General features: G+C 31.7%; 1 protein-coding gene across 8 annotated transcripts in view; it reads left to right on the top strand.

Annotated features, from left to right (window-relative positions):
- Sec16 (Secretory 16) overlaps positions 1-21,336 on the top strand; it is a 123,418-nt gene that overhangs the window by 78,435 nt on the left and 23,647 nt on the right. For all 8 annotated transcript variants that reach the window (XM_071589033.1, XM_071589021.1, XM_071589056.1 and 5 more), the window contains 4 exons: positions 13,280-13,501; positions 13,895-14,138; positions 16,211-16,351; positions 18,207-18,283. In XM_071589033.1, coding sequence (XP_071445134.1) covers positions 13,280-13,501; positions 13,895-14,138; positions 16,211-16,351; positions 18,207-18,283 — 684 coding nt within the window. The remainder of the gene's footprint in view (positions 1-13,279; positions 13,502-13,894; positions 14,139-16,210; positions 16,352-18,206; positions 18,284-21,336) is intronic.

Consider the following 21,336-nt stretch of genomic DNA (forward strand, 5'->3'; position numbering starts at 1 on the left):
CAATTTTTTTTCATGAGGAGTCTCCTTTTGGAAATAATTTGGCACAAAGAAAATTGTTCTCATCAGAGTTAATGTTCACCAAAAATAATGCACGGATAATGAATCAAGAAAAAATTATTTTAATGTGGTGAAATAAGACTTGTTTCTTTAGTTTTAGGTACCATTGAGTTTTAATGTTATTATTTATATATTCAAGCACTGCCATAATGAAGGTTAAAAGCTTGATGACTTAAGCTGTTTTAAAAACCTAAGTTTTTTGTTTGAAGTTTATCATGGATAATGAATGTTCTAGCATGGAATTTGTTGATCTAATTTCATTTATAGTATCCCTGACCAATTCAGTTCCTAGTGAAACATGGGAATTGTGCATTTAGGCTGACATTTACCTTAAAGTATTTTCCTGAGTGTGCATGTTTTCATATTTCTCTGAATAAAAGCCTTAAAAGTCAACAACCTGTAACAAGAAAGATTTACAAATGTGCTTTACACAATAATAATGCAGTGTTGTTATTTTAATTGTTTGTTAAATGTAAATTAATGGAATAAATTTGCTTAATGTTTCATTTTGTTTATATGAATATTGACAATGAACTCTCATTCCATTTATTGTTAATGTTATAATTATTGCATCATATTTATCCTTGCAGAAAGCAGAAAAATTTGAAGTATATCCCTAATGGTTTTGTCTTTGAGACTTGATGGACAAATGCTAGATAGATGACAGGTTTAAAATATCATTTTAATGGTACTAGTTCCTCTCCTAAATCATATTCATTGACTTCAACGAATAATCTTCCCTTCTCAAGTAGTCAAAGCCTCTAATTCGATATGCTTTCTCCAACTGGATATGCCTTGTAGTTATTTGCTCTGCTGAAAAAATTGATAGCTTGCCGTCAGGGCTTTCATATTGGATCTCATTGTTTACATCTAAGAGCTTTCTGCGGAGAAAGAAGAAAACAATGGAATAAATCTTCAATCTATAATATTTTTTGCTTTTAAGTTTTTTCTTAAAAATTGAAACAATGGGAGGTGAGAGTGGATTTCTTTTGCAGCCTTATCTGTTTCAAGTGTGTCAAAGTTAGTGTTATTCCTGTATTTACAGTAATTTAGGACTGACTTTTTTTCTGAAAACTGATAAAAATTATATTGTTTCATATAGGATTTTGAGCAAATATACTTATGTATTAGAGGTAGGTATGCTCTAACCTGAGATATTGTAGAAGAGAAGGAAATGTTAATTGCCAAACAGAGTAATTTGGGGAGTTAAATTTAGGAATTGTTGTATCATAGGTCCTATCCTTCCTATCCTATTTGCTTGTCAAATTTGAGGGAATTAATCTAGTTAAATTATGACCAAAATGTTTATTAAGCTGATAAATAACTGATCGTAGCACTTTTCTACTTAATAAAATTTATTTTTCGACCGGGTTTCGATGTATTTGTATGAAGTTATTCATTTTGTTCGAGTTACACCACATCATGCCTGAAGCTACTCAATTTGGTCTTATAAGCTGATATAAGTTTTCAGATTTGCTGTTAGTCGCCATTTGAAGTTCTTCATTCGTTTTCTGTACAAAAATGTTCAGATGATCGAAAAACTGACAATGCGCGTTATGTAATGAAAATTGAAAAAATCCAAATGTAGACCTATTTTTACACACACTATATAAAATTTTTAAGTGCAAATATTTATGTATATACAGATGCTTCTATACACATTCAAAATAACTATGAAGCCCAGGGCACAGGGTATCTATACAAATTCATGATAACTGCTAAGTTCTAAGTGCGCGTTATCGATGGGAAAATACAGTAATAGATGTCTATAGTCTCAAAATACACCTCATTTTCACTTCTGCTTGGTTCGGTATTGTATATGAAGTTTTTTCATCCAGAGGAATAATTATTGGGGAGTAAAATTTCAATATTTGGCCTCTGTAGAAACTTAAGTCTAAACTCAGTAGAAGACATTTTTCTTATTGCCATTGATTCAGAAAAATAGTCATCTTACTCAAGCTACAATTTCTACTTTCTACAAAGCTTGTGTGTATTTTAGACTAGAATTTGAACTCATTTAAATAAAAATTAACTTTTTGAATGTTAAACCTGAATGAATGAATGTTTTACCCGCATATGTAAAATTCACTCTAGAAGCTTAAAGTATGAAAGGGCAAATTGAACCAGAAAATAAGCTCCTTGTTACAATACATTTATAAGAATCAATTGTTTCACAATTATTAAAAAATTCCATTTTTACAATTCTGCTATTTTTTCAGTCTTTGTAAAGTACAAATATTTTACGTATGGTTTTGGTTGTTTTAAGCTAGGTAGTACTTTTGGAAGTGTAAAAGCAAAAATAATAATCTTAAGATAAGCAAAATTAACCATGTAATGTTATCAGGGACTGTCAAAAGCCTGCCTTAATATGTAGATTTCCTCCGAGTAAATGTAAAGACTTTCAAATTCGGCTTTGTAATTGTAAAAATATGCTGCTTAATACAAAAAAATTGTAGACTTGTAACCATAGTGCAAGTTGCTGGTATGTTATTTAATCTTGCACATGTGAATGAATTTATGTTCTATTGTATCGTAGATATTCAAAGGATACTAGGATTCTTACTCAATAAGTGAATTTTCATCGGTCATACATAGCCACAAATTCAAAACACTGCTTGGTTAGATAAAAGTTATGAAAAATGTCAATCAAGAATTGAATAATTGACATTAAAGAATTATAATTTAAACAGGTCTGCTTTAGAGTATTTGTTGAAATTTTGTAATTCTTTGAACGCATTCAAAGAATTTCTAATAAAACTTACTGATGCTTCTCTCAACAAATATGGCTCAGTAAAAAAAATGTATCCCTCTTGTTCTGAATTCTTGAATCTTGTAGAAAGGGCTTTGAAGCTTCTAATGGGTGGAAAAGTTATGAAAATATTTTGTAGATTATATATGTGTGACTTTCATTTCCAAAAATTAGGGTGTGGAGTTGTCAGACGTTATTTTCACAAACTGATGACATTCATGCAGTAGAAACACATGACAGTTAATATCTTTTTGCTGGCTAGAATTAAATTGTAAAATCCATAGTTTGTCTGCTTTTATTTATAAGAAGAATTTTCACCTCATAGAGGCATTAACTTAAATTTATTTTTTATTAAAAGGTATATATCTTCTTTATTTCAAGAGAAGTGATTTATAATTGGTATTGTTACATTTCATTGAGTATTTTATTTGCAAATGTGCTGGATTATTTGATTTTACATTAGCATTATCCTTTTATATGTACATATGATTCTTCAAATGTCTCTTAATGTGCTTCATACTGCCATTTGTAATACTTAATGCAATTGTAAAATTACATCATTCCAAATATCTTGGCTATTGTAGTATATAAACTATTAGTGATCATTCTTTGTATTGGTTGACGCATAATTTTTCAGAAATACCCATAGTCATTCACTTTATAAATTAGCCCTGTGATTAAATTCCACCCAGTTTGTATTATTTTTGTGAATTCAAAATTAAACTTGATGGTCAAAGGGATAATTTCGAAGTAACAGCAAGTTGAAGTGTTTGCTTTTCCATTTTGTAAATTATTGCAATAGTGGTGGCAGGAAAAAATTTCTAGCAAGGATATTATGTACATTCTATGATGTTCTTAGGTGCTGAAATACGAGGGTGGTTTGAAAATTTTCCGACCTAACAAAGATAAAAGACATTTTTTCTGAAATTTTCTGAATCGGAAACTTTTCAGACCACCCATGTATTATCTTGACAATTTGGGAAAGTACCCTGCCCTATAGACACCCTTAAAAAGTTAATAAGTATGTCTGTGAAATACTGAATATGGAGTAGTCATTAAATCAGGACAGCCAATCTGGGAATATACTGAATGATAATGGTGCGGAATATTATTTATATCACTTTTAATTTACAAATATAAATCTTTTGTCAGTAAAATGTCAATGAAAAATTTCTAATCTATATGCTTGCCAAGGAAGAACGAAGCCTGGTGTCTTCATTTATTACTTTAAATCAATAAATGCTTACATCTCTTGTTAACAAAGGAAAAAAATATCCAAGACATTAAAATCTTACACAATACTATGGAATCACAATGGAATTTTTTCAGCAAATCTTCAGAACATCAAGCCCAATGTTACTGTTTAGAAGACACCAGATATTTTTTTGAATACTGACCTGTGCAAGTTCTACAGTTTTATGAATTTCAAAAAAGTAATACATTCTTGAATGGTTAGCATTTTCTTATGTTTTTAATGAATCATTGTAATTGATGGATCTTATTTTAACAGTCCCAATTGCCTTGTGTTTCAACCAGTAAATGAGATAGGTAGTCACTCTGTATTATTTCATTCATATAACTAATTTTTAATTCATTAAAAGTTAATATTTTTTGTAACAGCTATGTATTGAGTGTAAAGTTCAGTGTATAATCTCTTTCATGGGTTTTTAAGGTTTCACCTTGTTGTTACTGCCTTGATGTTTAACATTAGTATTTAATTTTGGTGCCGCAGATAAATCTTTCTTCCATGTGTATGTCGCAGGAAAGTCCTCTAATTTTGAGTTTAATACTGCATGCTGCCTTCTACTAACTATTAATACTTCATAATTTTAACCTAATGCTTGGAGTTAATTATTCATATGCTGGTAATCATGTTGTTGTTGTGTGAAGTGTTCTGCTATCTCCCAGATTTATCGAAATCTATTGGGCTAATATCTAGTATAAGTTTCTTGGTTATGTTAGTAGTTATTCTTATGTACACTTTTATGACTAAAGACATGGTACACATTCCATTTTATTGATGATTTTATGAATATATTTAAAAATTAATTCTCTAAACCACTGTAATATCCAATCAAGTTGTAAGTAACAATTCCAGAATTTTTATTAGTTATCTGGATCTTTAATGGAATTGGAATGTTATAAGTTGTGCTGCAGTGTACACCATTGTTGTTATTTTTTAATAGTCATTGTATGGTCTTCATTAGTGATTTTCATTATTTATAAGTTCTAATGCAGGGAGCAATGCCCCATAGCTAATAAAAAATTCCACTTAACATGATATACTAGCATATACTGCACAAGCCTTTCAAATATGCATCTCTATTTTTCTTCATTCCATCATGGATGTTAATGTCTTTTTTTTTATTTTTACTTAAAATCTCATTCTTTTCCATCTAATTACTCTCAGATCACAGTTAATGATTTGAGATAAGCTTGTATTTTGCCAGCAAGTTTTTTCATCCCTGGAAACTGTTATGTAAAAGTTCATTGCCAGTATGTGTTCATTTACAATATGGAAAATGGTAACTCAGAATGACTACTGACCAGAAAAATCCTGGGAAATCAATTAATTAATTTGGACTGGGAAATGTTTTGAAGGATTTTGGAATATTTAAAAAAATAATAAAATATATCATATGCCCATTACATATTTCACTTCTGTGGCAGGAATGTAATTAATGAATTCATCATCAAATAATGTGGTCAGCACAGACTAGAAAAAATCTAGTCCTTGTCTCTTTTTTCAAAATTAATTTATCTCTAATACAATCCTTTTTAAGATTAAATGTTGTTCCATTATTTTAATGCCTTCAAAAACATTTGAAACAATGATTATTGTAAAAATTTAAGCAAATAAATGGTAATAGGTATTCAGGCTCAAAGGCACTTAAGATGGCATTATGCTTCTTCCACTCTAAGTAAAAAATGCTCCCATGCTAAATAAATATTAATGTTTTTATCTCCACATTCTCAAAAGTAAATAGCAATTGGTTTTATGAATGTTTTGTGCACTGAGGGCACAATGAGCCCATAAGCTTAATTCCTGTTTATCTGTCAAGTAATTATATTTATCATAGTATCTCGCAAGACAGATTACACTGATTTCACTCTCATTTTTTAGTTATTTTTTTTTTGGAATAGTTGGCTGTAAATAAGATACTGTTTGTTAAAAATTATTATATTTTCCTAAAGTAACTGGCAGTAAAATATATTTTCCTGTTAAACCTTAACTCTTGTTTCACCTTATTGCCTCTTCAGCTGTATTTTCTTCAGTTGTGGCAGCATTGTCACATAGAACCAAAATACCACAAATTAAAGCTAGTAAGAGTAATAATTCTAAAGGCCATGTGATCCTCTACATTATAAATGACCCATTTCCTGTGGATATTACGCATGATTTCCCTATGGATTGCTGAGCATACTGTTACCCATTGCTATGAAGTGGCATCTGTGAAGATTTCAAAAGCCATCAATGGTGGTTTGCCGCATCAAACTCATAGCCACCTGATATATCACTTGCTCTCTGTGTCATCAATCATTTTGTGCCCTCTCAATTGGCAATGTGTCTAATCTCCTGCTTGAAGAGAAGACAGCTGAAGGAGATGGAGATGATGCAAGAATTAAAGTTTAGCAGGAGAACGTAAATTGTTGTCAGCCCATTTAAGAAAATCTAATAATACCAGATAGCCTTTTCTTTGCAGCCAACTCTGCCGTAAATAACTACAATTTGCAATTGAAGTCAGTGAAGAGTTTCATGTGATACTCTGAAAATAAACAATTTAATTAATTTCTGCTGTTGTGGCAGTATTAAATAAGGAAAATGATATTTTTCTAACTATATCATATTATGTAAATTGTTTATTCTTGATTAAGCATAAGTTGCTTGTAGCAACATGGCAGTATATCCTCTTTAAAGCAAATTTGGCTGTACATATATGTACAAATATATATAGACTACAGGAGCCTAGTTGGAACCTGTTTGTGGAAGAGACCAGACATCCTGCTAGTGTCTGATACATTTAACTTTAAGCAAAAGAAAATCGTTAAACATATGCCTATGTGTACCGATAAAAATGTGATAATATATCTGTAAATGTGTTATTTAGGCATGGAAATTCACGAACAAAATCAAGGAATTGCTTTGCCAAATTAGCAACCACCCAGTGCATTATAACCTCCCATAAGTGTTTTATCCCACTTAAAAATATATTTTTATAACTTCCATGGTAGTATTTGTCAGTCATTTATGTAAGTTGACTTTATATTTTGTTCTATATGGCCACATTTAGATTTAGGTGAGCACTTTTTGAGAAATTATTTCATTCCAGTTGAACGTTTGATGTGAAATACGTGTATATTGTATGTAATATATTTCAATCTATATTACGACTGATCAACATGAGTTTCTTTCATGAAAAAATATTGATTAGGGGCTCGGGGTTTGATAATATGGAAAAGTTTGCTTTTGCATTAAACTGAATTGAACATTTAAAAATCAGCAAACAGTGGAAACAAAATTCATTGATACATGATTCAAAATTCTGTAACATTCAGAGCAGTATTACACATTATATAAGGATTTAATTGCCTCATAATACTTTTACAGGAAGGACCTGTGATATTTGTTCATTTGGACAATTGGTTAGTATTGTATTTTTTGTTAAAAGATGTGATGAACAAAACAATATGTCCAAAGCATAGTCTGATATCCTATTTTCTTCAATATCTGAGTACTCATGAAACAAATTTCATGTGATTATTCTACTCCAAAAATTTTGGAAAATATTTTATATCTATTATTTATACCTCCATCCCAGGAATCGACCCCCTCTGGAAAGCAGTTTAAAGACCATTTATATTTATATTGCTGCCAATATTATTATCACCTTTCAGTTAATATTAAATAAATCACTGCTGTGTAATGTGCATGATAAGGATACATGTCAACAGTAATGTGGTATTCTTTTTTAGTAAAATCTTAACATGTACTTGTATGAAAGATTTAAAGTTAAGTCTGAAGAAGTAGCAATTGTTATCTGCAAGGTTTTTATTGCATGTGTATATTCATTATAAACTTTGTAATAGTATTACCTTTAATTTAACTAATATGTATAACATAGTATTGAAAAAAGAGGATATCTTTAGGCTTGTGATATAAATTTTTATATTGTGTCAATTTATTGGATCAAGTTCCAAGCTAGCTAGTTTTTGAAGGGCATGATTGAGGTACAAGCAGTTCTACTGTAAACATGCAAGGCTATTTTCCTGGTCTCGGTACATATTAACCTTGTAAATAGCAGGTATTTTATTTTTTTATATTTTGACCAAAATTTTGCAGCGTAATATTTTTTTATTATTATGCATTAAATAAAATGTATTCATTGTCTGAGGATACATAAATTGAAACAAACAAATGTTAACTTTAAATAAAAATGGCTCATGGAGGAAACACCAAAATGAATAAAATTGCTGAATCATATTTACTTCTGATTATTGAATAAATCCAATTCTGAAATTGCATAATGCATCAAATAAAACCAACGTATTTTAAAGGAAATGCAAGAATTTGGTATATTACCTTATGGATAGGCTTGCATAGTAGTGGTTGTGTTGGTCAAGTATTTTGAAAGGGAATTAGTAAACAATTATCTGTGCCTTAGCATGCATTTTAAATTCCCGAAGCTATTACTAATTGGGTGTTTAATGTGTTGGTAGAATTTTTAAACTGTGGAAAATGTTGCCAGTTATGTTTGAAATGTTTTTCTCAGAATATATTTGGGAGAGAATCATAAGTTGATATCTTGTTTGATCTATGTCTTTGAGAAGCCTCTTTATAAGGCAATTCACATCATTATTATAACGTTAAATTTGCTATGTGTTTTTACAGTGTTTTCCCTAAGTTGGGAATCACTAAAGGGAGGAGATTTTAGCACCATTGAAATTATTTTAGGAATATTTGGTGGTTGCGTTTAAAATGTGTGCCAATAAATTTCTAAATTAAATATTCCAGTTTCTAATTTAATCTCATTGATGTCCCGAGTCTTTAGTCTCATTGTTGTGTCTCAATTCATATCCCTTCAACTGACTCTTGTACCCCCTGTTGATTATGTGCAATGTACATTTTTGTACGTAACAGTTATGTGCCACTGTGACTTAATAATTTTACCCCATAATTTTTTCGGGAGAAATTCTACATCTATTAGGAACTGATTAAAAACTAGTGCTTTTAATATATCTAAAGTTATATTTACAAATATCAAGCTAAAATACTGACAACGTTTTGACAGAAAATTTAGTTTGTGCATGTATATTGGTGAATGTAAATGGAAAATGCTAAAGTAGTAATTTCTAATAAATAATTTATAAAGTTACATGAAAAACCTGAGGCTTTTCTTACAGTGCTAACTTTTTCACCTGAGTACTTTTTTGTGAGCTTCATTTTTATAGCGTAAGTGTGGCATTTAAGTTTTAAAGTAAAAAATACAGGGGCTGGTGAAAAGTTGAATAATTAGAAACTATATTTTTACATAAAAGGGCAATTTAAACATTAAAGGTATAATGTATAATATTTATTTCTAATAAATTCATATTTTGCTTTTTTTATTTTTTCCCACATCGAGGGTATCTTTAAAGAGAATGGATACAATGCATCAGTTTTCAGGAGGGCTCTGTGAAATTATTTTTTTCATAGTATGTTCCCCTGAAGTCATATTATGCAAACTAATGTGAATATTTTTGGCATTCAGAGCCGCTATCAATTAATTTGCTAATTATGTATGTCTCATACAGATATATGCTAATGTCTTCTTTTGTCATTTTAGATGTTTGGATGAGCTCTCAGAGTTGAAATCTGTTGAATTGATATGTTATACTATTTTACCATTTGTATTTCATTTATCAGACAAATTATTCTGTCTTCTTTTCTGAGTTTCCATTATTTCTCTTTCTTTTCCCACTCTTCTTAGACTGTCATTGGTTATCCAATCTCACCCTTTAATCTTCATCAATTTACTGTAACATCACATTTATGATGCTTCCAATTATCTTGCCTCCAATATTATTATTGTCCATGCTTTATGACCATATCATTTTCCAGGTGTACATATGTTTTAATTAAATGCTTCCTTCCTGCAAAACTGCTGTTTGCTGTTAGCAAACATCTTCTGGTTGAACCCCTTGTTTTTTCAAGACTATTCTATGTTCCTTTGTTGCATGCTGATAAAATTCTGAAGAAAAATATTGTAATCAGTTAGGCATATCTATCTGTCAATCTAAAATGCCTCTTCCTTGGTATTACTAAATTGCATTGGAGTTTTTTTCATATTTTCAGATTCTTTAAATTAAACTTTGTATACAAAACCTAATTTTAATGGTCATAACTAAAGAATACATAATAATTGTGGGCCATGGATTAATTTCCAACATTAGTAGGTTTCCACCTCTTTCACCTTGGGTGTTTTTGATTGTCTTACCAATGTACCTTTGTGAAGCAAAAGTAGTCAAATGCTATAGAGAGAAGAATGACCCTAATTTTGCCATTAATAAAAATATCATCATGATTCTTCTTAGTTGAAGCCATGCCAGAGAAATATACAAATGCTAGTTAAGTTTTATATCATAGCCTCCTAAATATAAATTTATAATTTTAAAAGGAAAATGAGTTCATTTAACACATTTTTAAAATGAGTTGAATCCCTAATTTTTTAAAATAGTATATTATTACTATATACTGTTTCATCACATATCACATTACAGTCTTCATTGGCTCCATCTGACCAACTATTTTCCCATCCCAGAAGGGTGAATTCACTATACAGAATGATTGATTTTACATTTGAAAAGTATGAATTTCTGCTTAAAAGATATATAGATTTTATATGACTAGTCATAAGCCGAAACATATTTGGTTACTTGGATGAGTAAAGATTGTTATATTTTTTTACCTATGCCTAGATAATATCTCATATATATATTATACAGTTTTTTCCTGCATTTTTATGTGAAAAAGAAAGCTTACTGTTTTTTATTCTTCTTTATTGCTGACAGCTCAAAGTTATATTTTATGTTTATATGCCTTGTAAGTCAAAAAGAAGACATTTTGGATGTTTAACACTTGTTTTTTAACTAAATTTTGCAAATTCCAAAGAAACTGCGAGAGATGCCGTAAAAGTAACTTTTAACGGAGCCTGGCAAGATTTCTTTCTCAAAAATTAAGTTTTGGTGAGAGAAGTTGTAATTAGTACCGGTATTTGAAAGAATAATCTCTTATCATATATTTTTGTGCTGGATACTTCCTAAATGACTACTTCCAGAATTCTTTGTTGACATTTAAGATGTTTTTTTACTTTTCAAAAGAAGTTAGTTCACGAGCTATACCAGTGAAAGGTGTACTCCTGAAAGAACTTGAAAACAGGTTCAAATCCTTTCCAAAGTTCAGATGAATAACATGTATAGCATGTATAAAATGTATGGTGGAGAAATGAATTCATTTAATTTTTCATTATAAGTGTTAATAAATGTGTGATAAATTACATGTTTAAAATTACTAGTTCTATGAGGGCACTCGAACCAATGGCCACAGATATTTAATTGATAGAGCAAAATATAAGGTACCCCCTCTTCATGCAGTTATCAAAAATGAGACGATAGGGACAAACCTTGCTGATACCTCCTATGCTAAGGGACTCCATTTTCATCCTTACTCAGTAGAAAAATTATGATTATTGTGTCTTTATTATTTTTAATACTAATGCTGACACATGGAAGTGCTTGTGATTACTTGTGTCTAAAATGTTATCCAAATACTCGCATCAAATATCACAAGGGTTGCTTGAAGCCTAAAAATTGGAAAAACTTCAACTGGTATGTTGGTATTGGTATTCCAGGAATTTAAACTACCTCAAAAAACTGCACCATTGATAAATTTGATTTCACAATCATTGTCTTTGAATATTCATATCTCACTGAAGTAATAAAACTATAGCTTCTGGCATGGTAGGTACAACTTAGAGTTCTCTTCTAAGTAAGTTTTATATTGAGGATCATCACTGACATCTTTGTTTAAAAATGTATACATTTTAGCCTCTGAAAATGGGAAATTCAATGAGATTTTGAAAAACTGTAGCTTTCCTGTTTTATAAATTCCAACAAAAATAATTTGTGTGTACCTTGTACCTCTAAATATCCATGTTATTGTATTTGAATTAAGCTTCTTATTTTGTTTTAGTCTCCCATGTTAACTCAAAAATTTATGTTTTCAGAAGTGTCTTGAGAGTTTATCATCTGCTATTGAAATGATTTCATTTTTTGTTTCCTATGCATTGTGCAAGTGTGACTTAAATTGAGATCTATTCTTCCATCAGTGAAAATGCAGTCTGAGGGAATATCAATTTCTTCAGAATGAAAATTCATGTTGCATAAAAAATTCAATAATAATAGGTTAGTGCTTGAGATAGCTTTTTTCAGAGGACACCAAGAATATTACTTGCTACTCTAGCTCAGCTAAACTGGAGGAAGTGGAATCACCTTTCATTGTTTTCTATAATGATTATTACATATTTGATGAAAATAGCTTTATTGAAATGTTAAAAATACATGATTTAACTAAAAATGAGATATTATTGAGTGAAACTTGCAGGAAGAACTTCTTTGTTGCATAAATGTAATATGTAATTTATTCAATCCAGAATTAACTGAGGTTGTAAATACATTTTCTATTTTGTTCTGTTGGAATCATCGGTGCCAGTGTAAGATATTGTAGCACTAACATCGTGATTTGCTATGATTGTTTTCTATGATTAGGTCAAAGCTTACAGGTTTCATCTAGTATGACCAAACAATACTATAAAATTGAATTTTATAATTAGACTAATGTAGTAAATGTCAAATGTGTGTGATGAGATTATCCTAATATTTAATAATTTGATGTTAAAAGATTGGTGAATATTAGAATGAACTACCTTCTTCAGCCAATAGCTTATAAATATTCTTCGCAGTCCCTGGAATATGTTCTTCATGATTGCAATGATTATCAACTTTCTGTTGCCATAGCCTGAATACAATGCTCAAAAAGTAATGATGTATGTACTTATATTTTTTTAACATGCTTTTCTGCGTATAAATGGAATGCTTTATAAAATTGAGATTGATAGTTGTCCTTATTATTTTTTTATGTGATTGAGTGTCTTTTGTTGTATAAATTCTGGCGTTGGCTTCATTGTAGATAACTTCAAAAGTATGAAAATGCTTAACTTTCCAAGTATTCATCTGTGAAGTCAAAGAATAATTGTAATCAAAAGTGATGTTGCTCCAATTGACTTGGGTATATGCTTATCAGGATGTCAACAGTGTTGGGCCATCAGAAGTTCATTATCTTCATTCTGTGAATTCAATTATTTTTTATTACTTTTGTAATTAATTTCTGTTCAGAGACAGTTGTTGTGACCATAATTGTATTTTTGGATAACCTAGGTGACTGGGCAACAGAGGCCATCATCTACTGCTAGTGCTCCTGCTTCTAATTGGAGAGGAAGTGATACTTCGCAAAGATCAAAGAAAGATTCTCTGGATGGGAAGGTTGGCAGTGGGGGAGGGGGAGCATCTGGCGGAAGTGGATGGCTGGGTGGCTTGCTCAGCAAATTCTCCTTGCGGCCTAAAAACCAAATGAATCTTCCTGATGACAAAAACCCATCTGTAAGATAATTTTAAGTATATACCTTATTTGTATGGCTTGTGGAAAAATGCTTCTTAACCTTTTCTTTAATGTGAAAACTCTTCATGCGTGTGATCAAGTGCTATAACTCGACAAGCTTCTTTATTCTGCTATATTTTGTGGAGTTGAAGTTGTAGAAATTTGAGAAAGAAACAAAAGTGTTCTAAAAAACTGGGGCCAAGAAGCATTAATCTGACAGGTATCGTTGTATTTTGTGAAATTCACTTATTATTATTTATAATTTTTTCATGGATTTTGAATCATTTAGAATGAATTCACCTAGTTGTAAGCAACCTTTGTCTTGAAACCCGTACTTTGCTCAGGGTAAATTTCAATCTATAGATTTTCAACTGGTAATAATACTTCTTTTGCAGATTGTTTGGGACAATGAAAAGAAACGATGGGTGAACATGGATGCTGATGAGGATGAAGCTACTGGAGATCTCCCTCCTCCTCCTAAGGCTGCTGACCTCATTCCCACAATTAATCCTTCTAGTGGTGCTACAAATCCATCTACTCAAAGTGGGAGTGTGCACGGACAATCAGTTCCCAGTAATATTTCCTCATCATCATCAGTGCCTCCTGTAAATAACATGTATAAAATGCAGAGAGGAAGAAGTAAGCTCGTGTCATTTTCATTATAAATCAAACCATCTCCTTTCTCCTTCCTATGGAGTCTTAATTATGAGACATCATTCTACATTTTAATTTATTGTCAAGTATAGTTATTGAGGACATTTTATATTGTAATGCAGAAGTTGGTAGCCTTATTCCTGAACCAGAAGCATTCTTTTGATTGGGATTTGACAAAAATATTCAATATTACCATGTTTATACAATGCATTGAATGAAATCATTTCTTGTTTATCCCACCCCAAATGTAAGTAGAATTTTTAGGATTCCTGCAATTTAAATGGAGTGCATTAACATTAACCAATAATTTAACTACTAGTTTTGGCTCTGACTATCAGTTTTTAGCTCATAGTTACTTTAAGCTCTTTTAGAATATAAGTAAAATATGATACGTAAGACAAATTTGTTAGAATTGTGACAATATTTTTAGATAAAATACATCAAAATTACTCTTTGCAAATAATCCATAAGGAAACTCAATATTCTGGTTATGCTGTGTATGGAAGGCCTGAGGAATTTGCTCTTACTTAGAACAAATGTCAGGAAGCATCTAGGATTTAGTAAGGTTTGGTCTAAATAAGTTAACGTCTAACTGGAGGGTCTGGCATCACTTTGAAATGATTGTCTCTTGAGTTTTGCTCATAATTACTCCGCATGTACATCTATAGAATAATAATGCTTATTGCTTGCATGAAATAATGTTGACATTTGATGGAATTCAATTCCTTGTAAAGTAATTTAATTCTGTATGAAGGTATAAATTATTACTATTGAGTGATTACTTTATTAGTGAAAAAATCCCATAAAATGTTTTCAAAGTGCTGCAATCTTCTACATTTTCCAGTTTTTACAGATTTGTTGTTAGTGAATATATCCTTTGTAAAAATTCATTTCCTCAACACCTTATGGTAAGTGTCAGGTCAGTCACCCATTTTTTTATGGCATCACGCTGCAACATCTTATATATAATATCATGTAGGGGTTTGCGCTGATTTGTAATGGAGCTTTGGTGTTTTGATATTTGGAGTTTCTAGTGGTATATATTTTGTTAAATGGAAATTTGCTCTAGGCTTTACTTGCATAATATGGCAACCAGTATGAGACTAAAAATTCATCATGCCAAAGGTTGAAAATTATGGAATGAGTGCTTTAGAGTAGGTAATCTAAGATTTTAAGATAAAGAATTAGTTCCAAAGAGGCTAAATAAGGGGTGATAGAACGTAGTTGATGGAATGAAATGGTTTAAGGCTGTGTTTATTAAAATGACAATAGCAATATTGCATAAGTATGTACTCAGTGTAAAATATAATATGCATTTTTGTCTGCAGTTCACAGATATTATTTATTAATATTTAAAGTCTCATTTTAAAAGCATTCCTTCAGTAATTTTCAACTCCTTAATCTTTAGAATTAAAATTTAGCCTGAAACAGAGTATTAAATGCAACATAATATTAAATTATGGAGTAAATAGAGTTATGAAATAATAATAATGGTTAAGCCACAGTTTAAAAATTCAACCATGTTTCATGACAAGAATATCAACTTAATTGATTTAAATTTAACTTAATTAGTCATCATTAATAATTCTGATTTCATGCATACACTTCACCCAACTGATTTGGTTGCATAGTACTAACAGTGAACAGAATCTATACTGCATGCAAATTTGGACAGTGAAGAATATTTCAGAAAAAACTTTAATCTGTACAAAAGATTTTGACTTGGTGCTAACTTATTAAGTCTGTTTAGCAGAAATAGCATAACAATGCAACAATTTTAGAGTGTAAAAATCATTGACCTTGACTGGGATTCGAACCCAGGTCCCTTGGTGTAATGCCAAGTGCTTTAGCCAGTGATAGAGGGATCCAAGTTCTAATCCTGGTACAGGCAGATGATTTTTACACTTCGAAATCGCTGCATTGTAATGCACATTTAGCAGATGACTCTGTTAAAAGTGTGTGGCATCTCCTGTGGTTTTTTTAGAATTTGAAATATCATAATTTTGTAGGTGCATAATCTCTAAATATTAAAATTTTTTATTTTATTCTGTGACCAGAAATGAGGCAGAATTATGTTGATGTGATGGGAAGCAATTCCAGCAAAAGTGGAAACCGAGGATCAGTGGCCCCTCCCCTAGACTTATTTCCAAGCTCAGCTGCAGCTGCTCCAACTGGGAATTTCTTTGTTCCTGCTCCAGGTATGTGGTATTTTGAAGTTCACTGGTGGTTTTTGCTGCTTATTTTAAATTGCAATGGGTAGTTATCCTGGTAACCTATTCAGGAGAGCATTCAGTGGTATTCAACTTTATGTGTATTTGGGTATGTTCTTCTGGATACCAGGTACATCTTGTGCAATTATGCACAATGGAAAAAAACTGTATTAGTGTAATTCCAGTTATGCCTGATGCGAAATAAGTGGAGGAATGTAATTGTTACTGTTTTCAATTGTTGTGCGGTGTACTGGGTTGCTTTGTTCATGGATTTCACGTTTTTCAGATCCAAAACTCATGCCCCTCCATGATTCACTTTCTCCATTTGGGGTCATTTGAAGGGCAATTTACTTGCCTATTGTCACAGGATATCATCATACTTGTTGATTTTTTTGTTTGACTTGATAATCTCAATGTATTTACATTAGAAATAATGGTACAATAATCAACAAAAAGACCTGAGCCGCAGTGAAATAGATGCTATAAACAAATAATATGGGCTATTTGAGAAAAAATGTCTTCTTGTTTGGAATCTTAGCCGATAAAACTAAAGGATGTATGGAATTGTTCAAATGTTGTAACTATTAAAAGAATCCTTGTCATTAACACAAATAATCAAAGAGTTATAGCATTGTTTTACATAAGGCATCTTGTTTATTGACTGATTTTGGTCTATGCGAGTCCAAGTTTTCAAATGCTTTCCATCGAGGGACACATTAGGATATGTCAACCAGCTCACCTACGTATGCAGAGGAGAGGAAACTGGCTTTTTCCCATCCCTTAATTCTTCCTATAAACCTTGCTCTGTTTACAAATCTTCCTTTCAACCAAGTATTACCTACGTTATTATCTGAAATGGATGAGAACTACCTGTGCAGTAGACTACTGAGCATTGGCTAACTTATCCCGAAGGAATTATATCCCCTTTCAAACTCCTCAGTTATAGCTCTTACTAAATGTTTCCAATGGAGTTAGGGCCTGGGTTCAAATCTTGGAGACAGGCGATATTTTTCAGTGGTATCTCGATCCCTACTTGAGGAGCTCTGTGGAGAGAGTTTTGAGTGATTACACCATCTGTCGAATGGGATGTTAAACTGCAGACCCCTAGGTGCCTTTCATTAAGAGAAGGCTAATGCTAATGCCGGATTTATCCCCACCCTTCCTCCTTTCCCATCGAGCCTTAATGGCACAAATGACCTTAGCTGTCGGTTGCCTCCCCTAAATACTACTACTAATGGGGTAGGGAAATTCTGCCAGGGCATATTATGGACTTGAAATTTTTGTAAAAATATGGAAATTTTCCAAGAAAAACTGAATTTTCCAGGAATTCCATTGACTGGTTTAACCAAATATATTCACATCCTGCAAGAGGTAAAATGTTGATTATTAAAACGTGAGGAAGTTGAAGCTAAAAGTAAAATATGGAAATGAAATTTACATTCATTCTGTATTGAATTTAACATGTTAACAAGTATATACTCATTGTGATATAATTCTACATTGAGTATTTGTGTTCCTTCGGTCTAGATGTTGTCATTTATTAGTCTGTAAATTTAAATGCAGAAGTTTCAGTGTGTAAAAATCATTCTTCTTCTCTGGGATTCAAACCAGGATCCCTTGATGTCTGGCCGAGTGCTTTGGCCAATTAAGTTACCAAAGCATCCATTAAAAGTTACTGCCATGATCTTCTTTGTTTTTTGGGTCTGTAAATTTAAATTAAACAGATTTCTAATTACATAAAAATATTATGCAAATACTTAAGAACTAATTTCTACTCCAAACTTAGGTAGGCTTTCCATCATTTTTCTAATATATAACCATTATTTTATGTTTCTCTCTACAGTACATAATGATTCAGCCCCCACAGACTTCCTCACATCTGCATCTGCTGTTGACAATGATATGCAAGAAACCTCTGAGGTAAGTGTTACATTTTGTCTATCTATAATATCTTTCAGATTTTTAAATGTTAGCTCTGGTATGTTTTACCTGTTTCATTGATGTTCGTACACGCAAATTTAACTCATTACTCATACCTAAAAATTCATTGACTTAAGTAAGTGATAATGCAATACTGAATAATTAGGCTTTTTATGTGTCATTTAGATAATGGACCAAAGTAGGCTGTAAAAATATAATCAGCATGGCATACAGTTTGATAGGAAATGAACTTTGGAAAGAAAAAGTGCGAATGAATGTAATTTGAAGTACCATTGATTAATTCACATTTAATTTATCAGTGAATTCAGGTATTGCAATTCAAATGTGCAATGATGTTTCAGAAGTTTTGGCATTTTATTTTCTGTCATTTTTATGCTAAATGATAGTTTCATTACCTTAACATTTCTGTAACAAAATAAGGTTGTGTTAAATTGCATTGATGATATTTCATTACTTGTTAGCTTTTACATACTTGTATAGTGTGATTAACAATCAAAACTTGAGAGTATTTCTCTTGCTTATTTCATCTTGTCTTTTGAAAAAATTAAATCTCATTTCAATTAGGGCTTTCATAGCCTTTTGGTTTTATGTCCCCCAGTTATTTATTATATATTATTCTCCAAAAATAGTTACCTCATTATTTAGGAATCAATGTGAATTACAACATATGTTGATAATATTGATTTAGAAGTGTTGCGAAACATAATTTTGTAGATTTTCATATTTTAATGAGGTGATTTCATACATTCATTCTTACAGAATACTTAACACCCTAGTAATTTAAGTGTTGAAAGGATTTAGCATTGAAAAAATTATAACCTTGACTGGGTGTTATTGTGTATCAGAATCTATAGCCTTAGTAAAATTCTTTTCTTTGTTAGTATTTTGTCTTGATGTTATTTGCAACAAAACTTGAGGTTTTAGTTCAGCATGGGTAATTTTGTATTGCTCATGTAGGCATGTGACATGAATTAGGTGGAGTAACTCATTTTATCATAAATGTGACTGATTAGAAATATGAAAAATATTGCATGACACATAGAGCAGCTCATTTGCTCATAAGTTACTAATTAATAGTGCAGTATAAAGTAAACCTGATTGACTGACTAGCTGCAGCAGAATAACCAGATGGTATGAGAATCTACTTTTAAGAAGTTGCTCATCTCGCCTGAAAATTTATCATTGAAGTGGTGACTTAATTCAGCTGACAGAGTAATTCTTTTGTTTTCGATCTCCATGTTTATTTAGTGCCCAAGAAAAATTTTGTGCTGAGAAATTTATTATTTTATTGTGCCTCAACACTCAGGCCTACATCTCTTGATGCCATTTTGGTATCAGGCAACCCCTTTTGCTAACTTATCTTCATCTGACCATGGTGGCTAATAGAGCATAAATTGCCTAATCTGTGTGTAGTTTTAAATTAGGAAGGCAGCTAGCACACCCATTTTTTTCACATAATTTTAAAGATAATCAATTGTAGGACAGAAAAAACAGCCATTAAATATGAAATTGAAGAGAAAGCAAAATAAATCAGGGATGGCAAGCAGGAAGTAAAATGACCTTTAAGCCTATTAACGTAACATTATCCATGAAAATGTAATTGGCAAGAGATGAAAAATTTTCAGTGTAAAGTTACCATGATCGTAGTTGAGGGGAATTCAATGGCATATATTTTTATTTAATTTAGTATCCTAAATGATGCTCTACCATGTATTTCTTTCTGCTGAAAATAAAGGCCTACATCATTCTAGTCTATGGCAAATTTTCATGCAATCCTACAGTGGAAAGTGTTTCTTCCTTTTTTGCATTCACATCATAGCTTAACAACCATCAAATTATAATTTCCGAAAAGTTCCCTTATTAGGCTGAAGCTGCAACACCAAACTATTCTTTTCTCTCTTAATCTTGTGCCTATCAGTGACTGATGATGAGCACTCTGGTGTGTCTGTGAAGTAGTTGTAGTAGTTTTGAGAGAGGTGACGGACAACTAAGGTCATTTGTGCCATTAGGGATGGATAGGAAAGGAGGAAGGGTGGAGAGAAACCCGGCCTCAGCATTAGCCTACTCTTAATGAAAGGCACCTAGGGGTCTGCTGTTTAACATCTCATCCAACAGATGGTACTCACTCAAAGTGCTCTCTACAAAGTAACTCAAGGAGGAATCGGGATACCACTAAAAATTATCTGCTGTCTCCAGGATTTAAATAAGTTAGCCAATGCTCAGTTGTCTACTGCACAGGTAGTTCATATACATTTCAGATGATAAGGTCGGTAATACTTGGTTGAAAGGGAGATGTGTAGCACTGAAAAATATCTTCCGTCTCCAGAATTCAAACCCGGGCCCTCTCAGTGGGAAGCCAGTACGTTAGCTACTGCGCCATCTTGATCCCTGTGTGTCTGTGAATACATCCTCAAAAACAGAGATCATCAACTGTCAGCTCCACTGTATCACAAGCTTTATCTTGCAGCTGAATTTTTGATTGCCAACCTGTGCTGTGAAGAACTAGCTCCAGGTGTCTTGTAGAAATCCTCCATTTTTGCATCATCCCTTCATCTTCCCTTGAAGACAGTGAACTCTGCCTCACCTGCTGTTTTCTAGTAAAGCATCCTTGCCACTTTCTTCAATGTTTGCAAAAATCATGCTCCTTTGGAAAAGTTTTTGCAGGAAATCATTCTAACAAGAGGTTAATTACAGTAAAACCCCATGTTTGAATTTTTCCAGGGATCCCAGAAAAAAACTGGAAAATGTGGGAAAATGCAAATAGCGGAAATATATATTGTGCATATTTTTAAACCTAGCCAACGTTAAATCCAGCCAACCATTGAATGCGGTGAAATTTTCAATTTCTAATCTTTTGGGAATGTGCAATACTTTTTCTCTATTGGTGACGTCATTCACAGAGATATTTGATGATCTATGACTTAAAAACCACTCTTCCAGTAATTCTTCGTACTAGGAATTGTTAGCATTTTCTCTTCTTAGAAAAACGTCTGCACTAGTTTGCATGCTTCAGAATTGATTTGTGATTTTTC

Source organism: Hetaerina americana, unplaced genomic scaffold, assembly GCF_022747635.1.
Source record: "Hetaerina americana unplaced genomic scaffold, ioHetAmer1.1.p SCAF_1, whole genome shotgun sequence".
Lineage (NCBI taxonomy): Eukaryota > Metazoa > Arthropoda > Insecta > Odonata > Calopterygidae > Hetaerina > Hetaerina americana.